This window comes from Myotis brandtii, unplaced genomic scaffold (genome assembly GCF_000412655.1).
Source record: "Myotis brandtii unplaced genomic scaffold, ASM41265v1 scaffold328, whole genome shotgun sequence".
NCBI classification, from domain to species: Eukaryota; Metazoa; Chordata; class Mammalia; order Chiroptera; family Vespertilionidae; genus Myotis; species Myotis brandtii.
Window position 1 is genome coordinate 618,761 of NW_005362626.1, and position 19,152 is coordinate 637,912.

General features: G+C 38.6%; 1 protein-coding gene across 1 annotated transcript in view; it reads right to left on the reverse strand.

The window, feature by feature from the left end:
- Window positions 1-14,136: 14,136 nt before the first annotated feature.
- Window positions 14,137-19,152, reverse strand: part of FGF10 (fibroblast growth factor 10) — a 79,159-nt gene continuing 74,143 nt past the window's right edge. Inside the window, exon 3 of the mRNA XM_005871037.2 lies at window positions 14,137-16,140. Coding sequence (XP_005871099.1) covers window positions 15,943-16,140 — 198 coding nt within the window. The 3' untranslated portion in view covers window positions 14,137-15,942. The remainder of the gene's footprint in view (window positions 16,141-19,152) is intronic.

The window sequence follows — 19,152 nt, forward strand, 5'->3', positions numbered from 1 at the left end:
GTCCATCCTGATTATGTTAAATGTGTTCTGGCTGCTGTTAAGAAAATTCTCTAAATATACATGAAGGGAAACCTGGTTAAAAATGATTTGTCAGCACGGAACAGGAGAGCTATAAACAAAGACACTCTGAGAGTCGCTTAAACCTGAATGCTTAGACTGGTTAAACAGTTCCCCTTCCCCTTCTTCTCTCATGACTAATTCACACTAAAATGCAAATGCAACTTGGAACCAATCTTTGTGGAGGCTTCAGGAGTTGGGTTAATTTTTCCTTCCTATTACTTTCACTTTGGAACACCTTTCGGCTTCTGGGATCTGGCTAAAGCCAGGAAGGGAAATGCCAAAATACTACGGGGAAAGTATATTCTTGGGGTAATGTAGGCCTGACCCGAGGAAGCCAACCCTTGTTATCAATTTTATGTTAAAAAGATTCAGTCTGTAAGATTTCCAGTGGGTTGAACAGATATAAGAGTTGCAGATAATAAAAAACCAAAACAGGAGGGCATTGTCGGAGGCTTCATGGGGACGAGGGAGAGAGTTTAAGCTTTGGATCCTGAAATTTGGGTTCTATCCTTTGTTTTGCTATTAATTTTGTGATTGTTTTTAAGCTTTTTCTCAGAATTTTCCTGTTTAAAAATGCACCGCAGCAAGATCTCCACAAGCCCAATGAGTAGGGCTATCCAGGCATTCAAAGGCTGTGCAAATTCTTTTTTTCATTCAAGTATTTGTTCACTCAACAAATATTGGCTGCCAACTACATGTCAGAGCTAGTCTACTAAGTTCTGGGGATGTAGCAGTGTAGAAAAATATCTATTCTTATGGACCTTAAATTTCAGTGGTGATAAATCAATATATAATGTTAGATATTATTATGTAAAGCAAAGACTTTCTGAAAAGTGACTTTTAAGCAGAGGACTTCTGGAAGTGGGTGGGTGATGGCCTGGGGAAAGAGTCCCACATAGTAGGACCAGCCAGTACAGAAGTGCCGAGGGGCCCTCATGCTGGTGTGTGGGATAAGCAGTGAGAACCAAGAGCTGGAGGAGACTGAGCATGGAAGGCAATGGTAAGAGATGTCCTCACAGTATTAGCAAGAAAGAGATTCAGTTTCCAAGTCTAGGGTGCACGCTTATACTACTATATGGATGAAATAGTAACCAGCACATTCATTGAAATGGCTGCTGTTCTGTCATGATTCAGAAGTACAACTAGGCTCTGCTCTTTAAGTTTAGGGTTCCAGAGTCTTTCCCTCACCAAATTAGTCAGGACAGTTGGCAGGGATGTAATTAAAAGGGAGGGAACCTGAATATACAAGCAGAGGCAGAGAGCTTGTTTAAACAAGAGAAGGCGACAGTTGGAAAAAATGATTTCCCCTGATGAGGCTATGCACATTGAACAGTCCAATCAAAGCCCCCAAATGATGCTCCCAATGCCCCTCCCCTCCTCTTGCCTTCCTTTCTCTCTCCTCTACCTTCCAAAGGTTACATGTGCTATCATTTCATTACATAACATTTTGGAAAATGGCAAAAATATGGAAATAGAGAACAGATTAGTTGTTGGTGATAAGCAGGGGTTGGGGATGGGACGGAAGTGGGTGTGGCTATGAAAGGACAATACAGAGATGCTTGCGACAAGGCCAGTGTTCCCTCTGTTGACTCTATTAATCCCAATACCCTGGTTCGGATATTGTACTATAGTTTTGCAAGATGTTACCATTGGAGGAAATTAGGTGAAGATATACAGGATCTCACTGTTTATTTATTTTTACAACTGCATGTAGATCATGAGCATCTCCAAATAAAAGTTTAATTTACAAGTTTAGAAAGGAATAACCATGGTGGTACTAGAGGACAACTTGAGACAACTGAGCTTCCTCACTCACACTGCACTTCCCCTGGATCTTTCTGTTAAGGCAACCTTGGCAATGAATATTCCATGGCATCTGTATCCCTTCGTGGAGTAAAGCACATTTATTCCATGGTGTAATAAAGTGACATGATTAATACTTTTAATTCATTGGTATTCTAGACAAGCAAGCTCTGATGTAGCCAGTTGAGAGCAGAAAAACCACCCAAATAAACCAAAATGATTTTTATAGGAACAAGACGAAGTGATCAGAAAACTCATATACAATTAGAATAGGGCCAGGAAGCGTCTTGGAACATTTTTTAGTGGAAGAAGGAATTACGTAGATTGTTCTCTTTTTTCTCTCTCTCTGCCAAGAGACAGCAGTACACGAGATTTTCCATTTTAACAAATCTTCTCTAACACTTAGTGCCATCAGGATTTCCGACTTTTCTTATTTTGATGGTCTCTTATTGGTTTATTTCCTTAGAAACTGGCAGGAGTTCTGCGTACTAATCTTTCTTAGTGATCTGTGCTGCAAATATCATTTCCCAATCTGAATTTTACATGGAATAGCTTCTGCACGTAAGATTTTGGCTTTCTGAAAATTTTGTTAAAAGTTGGTCCAAAGTATCTGGCATTCTAAACCTTTCATCATTAAAACTGTGTTGTGGCTTTAGGAATAGGTAAAAGTTTTAACAGAGGAAACTAAGTAATCAAGTAATAGACCCACACACATATTTGAATTTGAGTTATGAGTAAAATGTCTGTAGGTGTCAGTTTGCCTGGGACTATTCCTGCTCATGCCTATTGTCTGAGTGTGATTATTAGTAACTAGAGGCCCGGTGCATGAAATTCGTGCAAGAGTAGGCCTTCCTTCCCCCCGCTGCTGGCACCGGCTTCCCTCTGGCACCCGTCAGGCACCCGGGACCTGAGCTTCGCTTGCAGCCCCAGCTTTGTCTGGAAGGACATCTGGTCTAATTAGCATATTATGCTTTTATTATTGTAGATGCCCCTTTCAATTTCAAATGCTTATTGATTTGGATGAAAAAATAAATACAATCGTCCTATATACATGATAGAGGGGGACCTAGAAGTAAAGAGGGATGCCATTGGCTATCCTAGAAGTAAAAAGAATCCAATTTTATCCATGTCCTACACTGTAACAAAAATCAATTTCACACAAATTGAAAATGTAAATATGAAAGAAATCTTCAGAACCTTTAGAAATAATTATAAGAGAAAATCTTTACATTACGATGGGGAACAATGTATTTAAAATAACAAGAAAACACAAACCATATTAAATATTTTTCATTTGGAGACTCTTTGAAGAACATTTGACAATATTTGGGAAAGTTCAAACATGCTCATCTCTAGTTACACCGTGAAGAGGCCTTTGACCTTGTACACAAAGGGATTATACAAGACATTTATTGCATCTGTAGTTATGTAAATTTAGAAACAGCCTATATGTGCATCAGTTTGAGGATGGATAAATAAATTGTGCCATTTTCGTAAAAGAGAATGTCACAGAGCAACTAAAACAAATGCATGGATTATGAAAAGCTCTGGGTTGCTCTGCAAGAAACGGGCATGCCTCGGCACTTGATTGTCCTGATGCCTAACCTGTACTGGGGACCGGAAGCGACTGGGGACAGAATGGTTTTCTTTAGGTAAATGTGTCACACACGGGTACATTTTATCTTCCTATTTGTTTAGTCCGTATCAGAACATATCATGTGACAAACATACCAGATTCAGCGGAAGGGGAGTAAAAATCTGTGGAAGAAATATCAATGACAAGATAAGCAGATGATACCATTTGACTTGACAGAAATGACTTCGATGAAAGTGAAAGAAAATGCCAAAGCAGGACTGCATTTGAACATTGAGAAGTTAAACATCATGACCACAGAAGAAATACACAACCTTAACATAGACAATAAGACACTGAAATTGTTAAAGGTTTCCTTGGTTCAGTCATCAGTTCAGATGGAGACTTCAGCCAAGAAATCCAGGGAAGCTGATCCTCGGAGGGGCAGCAATGGAACATTTAGCAAGATCACCAAGAGCAAAGCTATGTCATTAGAGAGCAAGGCTAAGATCACCCACACCCTCCTATTACCACTGCTAAGTATGGAGATGAAAGTTGAACAGTGAAGAAGGCAGATGGAAATTTTGATTCTTTGGGAATATAGTGTTGGAGGAGAGCTTTACAGGTACTCTGAACCACTGGGAAAATGAACAGGTAGGCCCTACAGCAAATTAAGCCTGCATCATTGCTGGAGGCAAATATGACAAAACTGAAGCTGTCTTACTTGGTCACTTCATGAGAAGTCAGGATTCTTCAGAAAAGAAAATACTTCTGGGAAAAATAGAAGGCAGCAGGAAAATACCAAATATGAGATGGACCTACTCCATTTAAAAAAAACCAAGCAGGACTGTGAGAACACAATGGTATGGACTTCACTCATTTAGAGGGTCGCCAGGAGTCAGAGCTGACTCAATGGCACATAGCACACACACCAAATAAAAACTTGCACAAAACCATGGAGGCAGATCTTGGCCTTTTTCTCTCTCCAAATTGACTAGGTGACCTGTTTTCCTGCATTTTATCAGTGAGGCTGCTGAAGACAAATGCACATTTCAACGTGATTATTTTTGTGAAAGTGAAAAAAGAGGAACACTACACACTTTTATATTTTAAGATTCACTAGCATACTCAGAATTTAAAAAAACTATCTGCTTATCGTATATTGTATTTTAGCTGCCTTGTGATATCTTAAATACAATGAAGAATGAGGTCTTTGAAAAAAAATCAAGGATACATTTTAGAACTTATAACATTCCCCAAATGTTATCCTAGGTTAAACTCCTGCATAGTAATAAAAAAAAAAACTATACTAGTTCATAGAATATAGAGCCTCCATTAAAAAAAAATGTACATATAGTGTGAATTAAAAATGTATACTTTTAAGTTGTCTTGTGTGAAACTATTAGTTGTACATGTTGATTACACCTAAGACTTAGATTTTTAAAAGATATATTTTTATTGATTTCAGAGAGGGAGAGAGAGATAGAAACATCAATGATGAGAGAGAATCCTTGATTGGCTGCCTCCTGCAAGCCCCACACAAGGAATTGAATCCACAACCTGGGCATGTGCCCTGACTGGGAATTGAACTGTGACCTCCTGGTTCATAGGTCAATGCTCAACCACTGAGCCACACCAGCCGGACCTAAGACTTGTTTTCACCTAAATTTATTTTTACATCAAAGCTTTATAATCCCTATCTCTATTTCTGACTGGGCTATTGAAATGTTTCCTCTGATCCATTCACTAACATTTACCCTTGTCTCATGGATGTCTGGGCACCTATCTCCATGGCCTTGAAGAGTGTTTCTGTTTTTCATCTTTGGTTTCAGTACTGGCTACACTGTCACAGTGTTAAAAGTGGATATTAAGAGGCTAAAGGGACATCTGCCCTGAAACAAATCATTTGCTTCCTGAAATTGGCAATTTGATGTTGATGTGGAGGAACCATCCAAAGACTAAGATTCCGGGATCTGGTCAGGACCAGTATCTAAAGGGAAGGGGAGTGGTATTCTTGTGCTTTGGTCTTTCCCAATGTTGCCTTTTTTATTCAGAGCTGAACATGTGTCTCATAAGTCCCATTTCTTTTCTTTTTGTCTCTTCTCATGTGTCACAGATGGCAAAGTAGTTCATGGGAGGGTGTCAGGCAGAGATGGTGGTGATGAGGTTTTTAGGAGACTAATTAAGGACCTATTTCCCTCTATTCCTATTTTAATGAGAACTGGGATTTTATTGTTGATACTAGGAGTTGTCCCCTTGAGACCTATTTGAATAATTTCCTTAAAACTGTGTTTCCTGGATTAATCATGCTTTGCGTTTTATTCTGTATTTCTGTGCTCATCAGAATATAAACTGGCAAATACCACATGCTAAATAACGATACGGGTGCCCTTTGACTTGTGAGAAGTGCTGTACCTCATTTTGTGACTGGCTGTTGCTATGTGGTAATTGTTAGGGAAACATCTGCTTACTGTCACATACTTTAGTATCCCATCTCATTGCGTGACATTTTGTTCTGTGACATTTAGTTCCCACTTGGGACTTGGAATTGGAAACCTAAAATTAAGTTCCATTTCCAACATAATAATAGGGAATTGTCCTGGATAATGATGTTTGAGGTTCCCAGTAATGGAATTTCAACAGAGCACTTTGGGAAAAAAAATAATAGCAAATTATTATCAGTGATTTTCTTTATAAAATATAAATACTTAGGTCCCAGAAACTGTTTGGAGGAACTACTTTGGGAGTTTCTTAGTTTTGAGAATATTATTCTTTAGTTTTTGGACTCATGGGAAATTGAAATGAACTCTCTTCCAGCGAAGTTTGCATACCTACCCATCTCTCATTTACCATTCAGACTGACTTTTTTTTCCTCCTTAAGGAAACATTTAGGAATGTTCCTTTTGAAATGTCTGAGTATACTTTTCTAACCTTTAGGTGATCCACAACCGAACTGTCTGCACAGGTTCTCTCTGTTCATTCTTTCATAAAATAAAAAGAGAATGATTTTAGACAATTGCTATGATGCCTCTGCCTCATTTTGGCACTTGGCTTAGTGCCCGTTGCCTTTGGTTCATATCCTGGAACTAGACTGGTGAACCCATTCTCACTCTCCCGTGCTGTTGGCACTCTCCAAGCTGGTCCTAAGCATTTCCCTCATCAGTCTGTTCCAGGAAGTATTGTGTGTCCTAAGCTTCTCCATGGACTTATTAAACTCACATGCTGTTTAAGCAAAAACTGAGGCAACCATCATTCAGAAGAAGGGGTAGCTGGTTTGCTATGGTTCTGTCAAATTGTCTCCACCCTGAAAACAAGCAAACAGCACATACGAGGTGTCTTAGATCTAGTTCCAGAGGAAACAGACTGTGATAGAGAATTGCATGGGGGAAGTTTATGGGAGTGAGCTCCTGGGACACCTGTGAGGAGTGGCAGAAGCAGGGTTAAGCAGAGGGAGAAAAGTGGATCTGAGATGAAGTCACAACAAATATCTCAGCTGATCCCACAGGGGTTGACCCCACTGGATTATCCCATTTGTGCAAAGGGGCAAGGCTTTTATACCTGACACTGAACTGTCAATGGATGTGGATTCCATAGCAGGAGAGAACGGGGCGGGCAACTTGCCTTCAATACCTGGGGAATGAGTGCCTGGGTTCTGAGAAAGTGATCTGGGCCATGTTCCACCCATTTCTAGGCAGTATTCTAAAAGCTGAATTGCTTTCTTGGAAACAAAGATGTAGGCACATTTTCCCCCATTTTTCAATATTTTTAAAAGGATTAAGGATTCACTAGAAGAGGGCCACACAGTGCAGAATGTGCAAGCTATCTTTGCCCATTTGTCATGCCCTCTATTTCTTGTGGGTTGGACAGTTACCACATCCCACGTTTTATGAAAAATGAGGCTTTGTATTAGTTGGTAAAAAAAACAAAAGCTGAATAAATGGACAAACCACTGCTATACTGAGACATACACAACTTTGCCAGAAATGCTCATGCTCATAGTGTGCGTCCCTCCCTTTCAAGGAACTATTGTACATACCAGCCCACAGACACTGCCACCTCCATATCTGCGGCAAGAAAGCTGTGTCCATGCTGCGGTGCTTTTCACATGATCTCTGCCTCCCTTGCCTGATGCCTCAGAAAGCTCTCCCATCTCCTAGAGGAGGGGGGGTGTGGGGGGAGGAGGAAGTTCAGAAACCAAGTCCCTCCTCTTGAGTTGACCCAAAGCCCAGCGGAAGAGGGGGAGCGGGGGTGGGGGGGAGGAGGTTCAAAAACCAAGTCCCTCCTCTTGAGTTGACCCAAAGCCCAGAACCCACAGTGCTGAGCAGTATGAATTTATATGCAGTGATGCTCTAGTCAATGGTCAGAGAAAGTTTTTTGGAGAAGAAAGAAATAATACATAAATTAAACCTGAAATCTGTATAATAAAGTCATCTTATTATGTAAGATGTAAATGTAGGGATATTGAAGGTGACTCAGAGTAAATGTGACTAAGAGTAAATGTAGGGATATTGAAGGTGACTCAGTCATTATTTTATCACATTAAGACCTTTTAAATATTCACAATTGACCAAAAAGAGGGAAGAAATGAGTTATTATACAAAACAGTTAAAAAACATGATAACATTCAGTCTTTACTTCTGCCCAAATGTTAGGCACTTTCAAAGTTTTTGGTCATTCATTTTTATTTTAAATGAGGTAACTTTTCCAAAAGTTTATACTGCTAGACATGGCAGAGCCAGGATTAGAAATGATCTCTCTGGTAGAAAAATATATTCTTCTAGAGGCCCGGTGCACGAAATCCATGAATGGGTAGGGTCCCTAGGCCTGGTTGGCGATCAGGGCCTATCGGGGCCTTCTGGCTGTCAGCTGGGGCCTTCCTTCCAGCTGCCAGCCAGGGCCTCCCTTCCCTGGCTGCTGGTTGCTGGCCGGGGCCTTCCTTCATTCTGCACCACCCCCTGGTGGTTAGCGCACATCATAGCGAGCGATCGGTCTCCTGGTCGAATTCCCGCGGGGACAATTTGCATATTAGGCATATATATATATATAAAAAAAGTATCCAAAAGAGAAATGTGTCATTAAAATAAAATACTGTCATCTGTAGAGTTACATTTCTGAAAAATTGAAAAATATTGGGCTATGTATGGTGTAGTTCTATTTTTTTTGGTAGAGTGCGAAGAGTGATTCTGGGATTAGGAGACCTGCATTCATTACCTGGCAAAGAGCTCTGGGAAAGAAAACGGACCTCAATTTTATCATTCATAAAATTAGGATATAATTAAAATAAAATACTGTCATCTGTAGAGTTACATTTCTGAAAAATTGAAAAATATTGGGCTATGTATGGTGTAGTTCTATTTTTTTTGGTAGAGTGCGAAGAGTGATTCTGGGATTAGGAGACCTGCATTCATTACCTGGCAAAGAGCTCTGGGAAAGAAAACGGACCTCAATTTTATCATTCATAAAATTAGGATATAAAATTAGAATGATAGAGATCAACATTTTAGATAATTTAAAGCATTTGATACAAGAGACAAATCTTGAACAAGGTTTCTGGTGACAGAACTATGTTATGTCCCAGAACCAACCTGAGATATGTTGAAGGCTGAATGCTTCTGTGGTTACATGCAGCATTGATTTAGCAGGGGGTTCCCCCAGAGGAATTTTGTTTTGTTGAAGGCCTGCTGACTCCTTGCTTATTTTATTTTTTATTGATTTCAGAAAGGAAGAGAGAGGGAGAGAGAGTTAGAAACATCAATGATGAGAGACTCATTGATCAGCTGCCTCCTGCATGCCCCCTACTGGGGATTGAGCCCACAACCCGAGCATATGTCCAGATCTAGAATTGAACTGGGACTTCCTGGTTCATGGGACGACGCTCAACCATTGAGCCATGCCAGCTTGGCGACTCCTTGATCGTTTAACTATCTGGTGTAGAAAAGAAGATGGAAGCTGATATGGTAACAAATAGGGAATCCTGGATCTTATTTGCTTTACTGGTAAATCACCAGAGAAGGAATAAACAAAGTAAGACAGAATGTTTGGCAAATATGTCTGTTTACAAAAGAACTGTATGATTAAAAAAAAAGGATTTACTAAAGTTTTGGGAGAAGGGGGATCCTTATTCACCTGTCTTGTGGTTTTACACGGTCGGATCATAGGAATTCAGTAATGAATTTGGATTCAAAAGTTGATTCTGCAATTATACTGGGAAATGAAGACTAAAAGATGGGAGTTATATTATAAATCCATGTGAGTCCAGTTACCTCTCTCTCGTGTAAACTGCCATGAATGACAGGGGTCAGGACTGCAACCCACAACAGGCCCTATGTTTGAATATTGTATTTAATTTTTTCCCAATAGTAGGAATGATTAACTTAAATGATCAGAAACCATGAATTTTATCACTATGGAATATTTATATATATGGAGAGAAACATGATAAAAAAACATAGCCAGGAGACTCTAACAATAATTCCAGGTATCCAATATTAATTAATTGCCTCCAACAATCTCTGCCTACATTATTGTGGAGTCTTTTATTCATTTGAAGTAGCTCAATTAGGTATTGGTCTAAATAAAATCTATCTTTTCCTTGTGCGTTTAACGAGGAAATAACTTTCACATAGCTAGTTAATATCACCTGGAGTTAAAAATGAGGAGAAAGAGAAACTGTTGCAGTTGAAATATGCTGATTTGACTATTTCTTAGGAGATCTTGGAGGATGGAATGCAGAATTCTCCTGGGGAAGATAAGGAGGATTGGTTGCCAATACTGACTTAAAAATACTATTTAAAAAAACACACATACTAGTTTCTTTTTTCCTGCATGAAACTAAAAAGTATACTATTTAGCTTCTTTTTCCCTGCATTGTAAAACCACACTTTATATCCAATATTCAATTTATCAGGAAAACAAATAAGATATTGTTTCCTTATATGTGATGCCATTTTTCAGTGTGTTTTCTCTTTTGTTTTTTCTTAGTAGGAAAGATCCTCCCAAACATATTTTCTTGTATCATTTATTTTTATATGGCTTAAATACCATTAATGTCAGAGCATATTGATCACTTCACTGAAAAAAAAAGGCTATTGAAAAGTCTAGTGTTTAAATGCCAGATGTTAAAATATTTTTAATGTCGAATTGAATTGATAAATGACCCCTAACCCGAATGCTTCCTCTAACCATAAGAAGCAGTCTTTTTTGATTGCTAGCACCTCATAAAACATGGATTTTCATTTACTCTCCTTGGAAGGCCTCTGAGAATATTTGCATTGTCAGCAGCTGAAATTGACCACAGAAATGATAACGAAATAATTTAGAAAATTGTGCGATCATTTAGGCACTGAAGACGTGTGCAAGGTAATTAAAACCAAACTTCAGGACGGTGAGCTTGACTGCAATTGGCGATTCTGCAGCTGGGGTCACCACTGAAGTTGTACGAAGGCATATGTTCAATTACAGTTGTAATGAGGAACACGGGATGGTTTGATTCTTCATTTGCTGCGCTCATCTCCAGAGGATGCAATGGCCTATATTAAAACAGGAACATAGACTCTTTTGTGGAGGATAATAAAATATGCAAGATAATCCACGCCACGTGAATAGATGGTTGGCATATGGCTTTTCTCTTTGGGTCTAGAACTGTTGTCCTTAGCTGCTATCAAGGAAAAGACAAATGGAAATGTTCACTATTAGCCACTTAGGAATGAGATCAATGCCTCTGATCTCCTTAGTTTGCTCATGATTATTCCATGTTAACAAATACATATTGTTCACAAAGGTGTTCTTAGTGGATATGCACTTCTAAGGGCATCTTTGTGTTTTGTTATTTTCTAAATCAGCAAAGGAAAGGAAAAATGCACATTATGAAGTTTTTTGTTGTCTCATCCATTGTACACAAGACATAGTAAGAGATATAAAGGAGGCTTTTTCGCTTTATTTCTTTTTTATTTTACAATGAAAAAAACAAACAAACGGCATTTCATTTTTAGATTTTATTCTACATGTTGATATACTTGAAAATACTAGTACATACTCTTGGATAAACTTAAAGAAAGACTTATTACGTCATGTTGTGATATAGGCTAATATTTGGTAGGAGGACCACCTTTTGATTTCATGAAAACTTGCATTCATCTCAATGATCATTCTCTAAAGTTTGCAGAATTACACTGAGCCTGGCTATAGTCAGGGCCCTACTCTTGACTTTAAAACAAAACAAAATAAGACAAGACAAATACAATCTTTCCCTTTTAAGAAATGCAATATAGAATAAGATCTTGAAATCTCTGATTTGAATAAATAGGTGAAGGCTAATTAGAATCAGTGAAAAAATGCGAGATTAGAAGATGCATGTTTAAGTCAGTAGTCTCATTTAAATAGATGTAGCTAAGAACCATTTTTGCTTTTGCCCTGCCCTGCACTGCCCTTTGGTGCACTGCTTTTCCTTAGTTCCTGTCGTGTGGGGTGCAAAATCCATACCTCGGCAACTCTGGTCATGTGACTGAAACTTGGTCCATCACAATGCCCGCATCCCTTGTCATACAGATGACTCTAGAGCAGCGGTTCTCAACCTGTGGGTCGCGACCCCTTTGGCGGTCGAATGACCCTTTTACAGGGGTCGCCTAAGACCATCCTGCATATCAGATATTTACATTACAATTCATAACAGTAGCAACATTACAGTTATGAAGTAGCAACAAAAATAATTTTATGGTTGGGTCACAACATGAGGAACTGTATTTAAAGGGCCAGAAGGTTGAGAACCACTGCTCTAGAGGTTGGTATGTTATTTAGACTTGGCCGATACAAGTCATACCTAGGCTGTTTCCATTGTAGGTTCTTGAGAAGAAGGTCTTGGGTTTTGGAGTTGGAAGGAAGTAAATTGGATGCAAGGAATAGCTGAGAACATAAAGCCAGTCAGAGTCAGAGGACACGAGAGCCATAGGAAGCAGTTCGTAGCTGCTTCATGTCCAGTGCTGGTGGAACACAGAGCTGCCCTTTCTTTCCAGTATTCCTCCCAAACATCCCTCTTTTTTCTTACTGCTTAGTTTAAGTTGCAAAAGTCCTATCTAGTGAAACAGACAGGAATTCTTAATGAATGTGATATTTGCATGTAATTGGGCTACTTCTACTAGATATCTTCCCTTAAATATGTCACGGCTTCCTACAGGCATCTATATTTACAAAAAGTTTGGACTTCATTGACAAAGAAAAGATGAAATTTACTTTTGTGAATAGGCCTAAACCCTGAATTAACAACATCAAAATTATTAGATCTGTGCAGCATGAATGTTTATCAATTTAAATAGTGTCTGTAACCTTGCTTGGGCCCTGGATCCAAGTTATTATGTTGAATTCTTTTCTCTCTCTACTTTTCAAATCAAGTTCATGGGCCTACTCTATGCCCTTGAAATCAGATTTTGTAGCCTCTTGGCTTTTCTCCAAAAGTCTCATTGTTTCACAAGCCATCCTTATTTTCAATTCATCCTTCCCGGTCCACTGTGTAAATAGGTGGACCTGCGTACTCAGGAGAAGTCGAACGCATTTGGTTGTTATTAGAGGAAGGATAGCTGACTCACACATGTAAAACATTAAAGAAATCTTACAAATGTTTGAGTGATGTTTTTCTGTTGTTGTTGTTGTTGGAGGCTGTGGGGCATTTAACCACTTCCTGCCAGGCACACTCAAGCTTCTCTCTGTATTACCAGGTATCGTTTTAGGCTAATAAAATAAACAAGGACACTATTTTAATTTTCTTTTCCCAGCATTTTTATTAGTTTACTTAAATGAAACATGCTATACACTGTGCAGCCTTTCGGAAGGTGGGAGGAGGGGGGGATTCTATATTGTCACGAGGAGTCTCCCCAGGGCCAGCACTCCGATGGACACGCATTTGTGGCTGATGTACCTTGACATTGTGGTGGGGTGTGAGGGGGAGCACGATTCCCATAGAGGCAGAGCTCCTGAAATAATGATGCTTTTAAAAATATATACAATATTCAGGGCTGGAACTGCTTTTCCTTCAGTAGCACAATCCAGCTGCAAAGGGGGCCAGTATTCTGTCTCCATATCGAGCAAACATGCCATTTTTAAATGCAGGAGAATCTCATTTCTCCTTATCTGACTTTCTGTGCTCCTGTGTGTGTGTGTGTGTGTGTGTATGTGCATGTGTGCATGTGTGTATTTTGGGGGGAGAGGTAAGGGAGATGTTTTCTATTTTTGGCTTCTGCCAGCTTTGATACATTTTGCTGGAAGCTGTTTTAGTGTTTTGAGTACTATAATGATGACTGCTTACACGGTCTCCTTGGTAATCTAAACGGCTGTGTGAAACACGAATCCAGTTTGTGCCCTATTTGCTCTTACCGTGGTCATCTAATACTGTATTTGTCTCATCAAACGTTTAATTTGGGTTGTGGGTGGTCCATCTTCATATGTCAGGTGCAATTATTATTTTAAAATAAAAGAACCAAGATCATCTAGTTCTGATAGGAATGCATTACACTACAGCTTGCAGACTCAGTTACCAATTAAATGTTAACATATAGATTCCAACCACAAAGATTAAACATTTTTTTTAGTATCTCATTTGTTAAAAAGCAAGTTGGAAGGCAGGTACCATGAAAGGCAATGTTAGCCATAAGCCTATTCACTGTCTCAAATGCATTTCTTTTGAAATACCAACTTTTTTTAAAAAAATGAGAAAAAATGAGATCTTTTATAGGATTACTTTATGGGAAAGTTTCTTAATAAAGCTAATTGTTAAATAGCAGATTAACTGGAAGTGCTGGTTAAACATTGACACAATTAAGGTATAAGAAAAAGTCACAAAACACCAGCCTTTCTAGAAGTTAAACTTTAGTAAAGAGACACATTTAGTGAGTCTTTTTCTTGTACCAAAATACCATGTCCAAACAATAAACAGGCCTTTTTAAAACAAGAAGTATGAAGGTAAAATTGCAGCATCAATATACTCATATATATATCACTTGAAATAGTTAGAACAAATAGTCTTTTTCTACATTTTTAAAATCACTACAGACACTGCAAATAAGGCTTAAGTATTTATTTAGTGGAGTACAATGTGTGTTGACCGGTACACTCTTATGTCCTGTTTTCTATACCTGCTCTAACAGAATGAATTTCGATATGGTTACATTATGGAACCTTCCAAAGCTCTTTGAATTTACAGAAAAGATGTTTTATTTGGTTTTGTAGAGACTAGATCATACAGCTTGAACAGGTTGTTCAGCATATGGTTACACATATACCAGGATATCTTTGCTCAGATTAAGGCCCTGGGAGAGTTGCACTTCATACCAAATTCCTCGAGAGTGCCTTTGAGGGAGATGCACAAGGGGGACTTATAAAGGGTACTTACATACGAAGACAGCCTCGTCATCACCTACCACTGCTACAGGTGGCAGACAATCGTTAGTAAAAAATGAGGCTAGGCTACTAAGGTGTATTTAACAACCAATTTTCCTTCTTTTATATATTCCTGGAGACCCATGGATGTATTGGAAGGGAAACATTTAGCCTTCTGGTCTGTTTCTTAGGAAAGAAAGCCTTAGCAGTGATACATGTTTTTAAATGATGGCAGACATCTGTCACTCAAGCCATGCCCCCAGCACTGTCGTGTGGGAGGTTGACAGTTCTCATTGCAGAAGTGCAGACTAAGTCAACGGATCGCCCCCGGGCACTCACAATGTCATCTCCTACTCTTGAAGTGTTTGCCAAGTTCTGAAATCACTTTGTCGTGAACATGCCTGTGGTGTGCTGAAGAAAAAGCAAAGGCCAGTCAGAGGGCAGCTGCTGAGGACACTCTTTAAAACCCCGAAAGATATTTAACATCCTATTAAATAAATAACTTAGAAGGAAATAGAAAGGGATGAAGGCAGAATGCACAAGCATACCATACTATTTGCTTTGTTAGAACAGTTTTACACTAACATGTGTATATCTTTTAATCCTATCCAATGCTCCACGATGCCACGCCCAAAGCTCCTTTGGTTGTGCACAGAACATGACCCAAGTGCTTTCCAGTAAATGCTTGCGTGTCTTACTGCTCATTGAATCACTCGGCTGGAATGAGCAACGAAAGTCTTTGACATGAGTTCATATTCCATAAATAACTTTTCTGAAGATCATTCAACAGATTGTTCCATGTCCTTTAAGTTCTATCTCAGAGGTTAAAAAAAACAAACAAAAACAAACATAAACAAAAACTTAACCAAGAAACCCAGCCACAATGTTGTTCGTTTAGGAGTAACTTCTATTCCATTTGATCCGCCTCTATCTGGATTATAAGGCATGACACAGAACTAATGAAAGGAACATCATACATCAGCAGTGTGTACAAAAGCCTTTAAAGACTTCCTTTCTTTCAAGCAAGCAGACGCCTGCCATGCGTCTTTGCCTTTTGAGCTACTGTGTTCATGAAGAATACCCACTATTCCTGGCCAAAGAGCCTTTGGTTCCACTGCACCCACAAGCCCTGGCTGCTTCTATGAGTGCACCACCATTGGGAGGAAATGAGCAGAGGTGTTTTTCCTTCGAGTTTTCTGTCCTCTCCTGGGAGCTCCTTTTCCATTCAAGGCCACGTACATCTGTCTCCCATTGTGCTGCCAGTTGAAGGATGCATAGGTGTTGTATCCATTTTCCTCTATCCTCTCCTTCAGCTTACAGTCATTGTTAAATTCTTTCTGCAAAGTAAAAACCAAAATCTTTTATTCTTATGTTAATGATACTTGGTTCCATTGGACTGGAGCCAGCTGTAGAACCCCAGTTCTAGGGTTTGTGTGCTGTTGACATTTGTATGCAAGGTGTGCACTTAATAACACAAATTCAACAGCAGAGGGTAAAACTAATAACTCATAACTACAAAGCAGATTCTATGTGTGAAGACAGGTTATTTACTTTAATTGATCATCATAGACTCATACTGAGGCCCTTTTACAAAGCTGGCATGCCTTGAATATGATGTGGTTTAAGTACCTAGAATGATGAAACATTCCACTAACAATGTTTGTGATGAGTCAATGATCAAAAATAGTGTTATCCACCCACCCCCCCAGAGTAATGACTAGGGTGCCTCATGGGTAAAATTGAATTATAAGAAAAAGGTAGGTTTTTCAAGTGTTTAAACTTTATCTACTTATAAATCCACAATAAACACACCCACATTGATGAGAAAGCAGATTAATATTTCTAGATAACCATGCGGCCAGGAGAGAAATGAGTGTTTTTCTCTCTTCTAAACACCAGATTTCTCACTTTTGTAAAATTACAATTGTCCATAATTTGGAATTTTGATAGGTTTTATTCTGAGATCTAGGAATGATGGAAAAGTAGGAGGGGGAAGGCCTTTCTTTGTGAATTACCATATCAAAGAAATTATAAATATGGTGACTAGCACTGGCAATGTTGTATAACCCTGAAGACTTTGATCTTGGGAAATTCCACTCTATAGCTATAGTGCTTTGGCTTTGTTTCAAGTGACCATGTGTTTTTAGGGGGATCTTTTGGGACAAGGATTGATGTCTTATTCATTCCATAAATCCAGGATCTCACTCTGGAGTTAATAATGAAGGGGAGGTGCCTCACTAATTTCTAGACTCTGGCTTCAAAAATGTCCTTCTTTCCTTATACCCAAACTAACACAGTCAAGAAGTTAAAACTTGGGACTTTTGCTCTTCTAGTTCTACGTTCTCCATCCAAACCAATGGCATTGTAGGCATCTCTTAGTTGATGGGTCTACTGGTCAGTTCAAATAGTTTCTCTCACCTCAGTACTTTTTGAAATTTCTACTTAATTTATAATTCTTGAACATGTGTATATTTAAATATCCAGGTTTATGTGGGCTAGATCATAATTGTGAACATTAGCAGAATCATCATAAACAGGTATAGTTTATGTTAATGTGATTAGTTTAAGCTTTGTTACCTGGAATTAATTTATCCTATGTGCTTCTCTTCTATAAAGGAATATTTAAATGTGGTTTTCAAAGCAGATATGATTTTTTTACATGAATAATTACATTCATTTCATTAAACAGGGTGCAGTTTAGACACTGGGAGGATAGAGAAAATTTTAGATAATTTTATATTTGAAACAGAGTTGTATAGAAAAGTGGTTATTTCCCCTCCCCTTGAAAAAATTTATACAAAAGTGCTTCTTAAAGTGAGGTACACCTGTAGCAGACCCCTCATCTCAGGCTTTTTAAAATATTTAGACCATAGCTCACATGCTGTATCAGAGTCTCCACAGGAGGCCCTAGGAATCTATTGTTTATAGCATTTAGGTAAATCGTAAGTGTTAACGTGTTTTGTTATGTTTTGTTTTTTAATCTAGGCTAGAGCAAGATATCAAAGTAGAGTCTTAGTTTAGAAAAAAGTTTTGAATTTCTTTAGGATACCAGGTACATTTCTTTGGTCCTTACATCAGGCCCTTTGAAGGCTTCTTCTGTTTAAATTCAGTTTTATAATTTATTCTCTTAATTCTGTCAATCAAGAGAAAACTAATAACACAATAGATGCATTGTTCAAAAAATGAATAATGAAAACATAAGAGGTATACATTTTCCCACAAGGAAATGGAGGAAACTATGCAAAAGAATAGAATATGGAGCTGGATTAATCAATGATTCTGGATGCCTAACTGATATTTTTAAGAAAGCTTATAAAATAAAATAAAAATGAAGACAGGAAATTATAAGGGTTGTCTCCTGACATACAGAATTATATTAGGTGTGTGCTCACGAATTTTGATGGCATACCCTTTAGATGCAAAGTTCCCAGACCTGTCCATCCTGAACAGGACATCCAATTTGAGGAGATTTTTCATTTAATTTAAACGAATCATCATTTTTCACTCTTCCTAATGGTAATGCCAAATCACAAGATGATGCACTATGGTTAGAGAATGGGTTTCTCTTTGAAACTGGCTGGAAGTGGAGAGCATATATTGTAATGAGCTGAGCTCACTGGAGAGGTAGTTAGGTTTACGCATTACACAGCTCAGTGGACTGCATGGTTCTAAGTGCTGAGGAAATAGTGGAGAACAAAGCAGACTCTGACCTCTTAAAGTTCACAATCTACTAGAAGAAGACAGTCAACAAAAACACATTAATGTGCCTAGCCGGTGTGGCTCAGTGGTTGAGCCTTGACCTATGAACCAAGAGGTCATGGCTCAATTCCCAGTCAGGCCACATGCCTGGGTTGCGGGCTCAATCCCCAGTGTGGGGCATGTAGGAGGCAGCCAATCAATGATTCTCTCTCATCACTGGTATTTCTCTCTTTCTCTCCCTCTCCCTTTCTCTCTGAAATCAATAAAAATATATTAAAAATACATTAGTGAGAGAAATATATGATAAGAGCCATTGCAGGTCACTAAAAAGGGTGCTGTGATAGAAAGCTCGGGACACCTATTTCAGATAGAGATAGAATGAATGAATTCATAGACCTCAGAGCTCAGAAAGAAACATAGGCACAGCACATGAGCTGTGTCAGGATAGAAAAAAATGTGGGGCAATGAGAGACCAAGTATTTAATACTTCTATGACATAGTTAATTTGAGAGTTACTCATTTCTCCTTGATGTCACCTTTTTAAAAAAGTATACTTTATCAATTAAAAATTATTTCAATCTTTTATTGCAATTACATTATTTTACATTTTCTCCCTCAATCTAAACTCATATTAGCTGGCTTTACTTTAA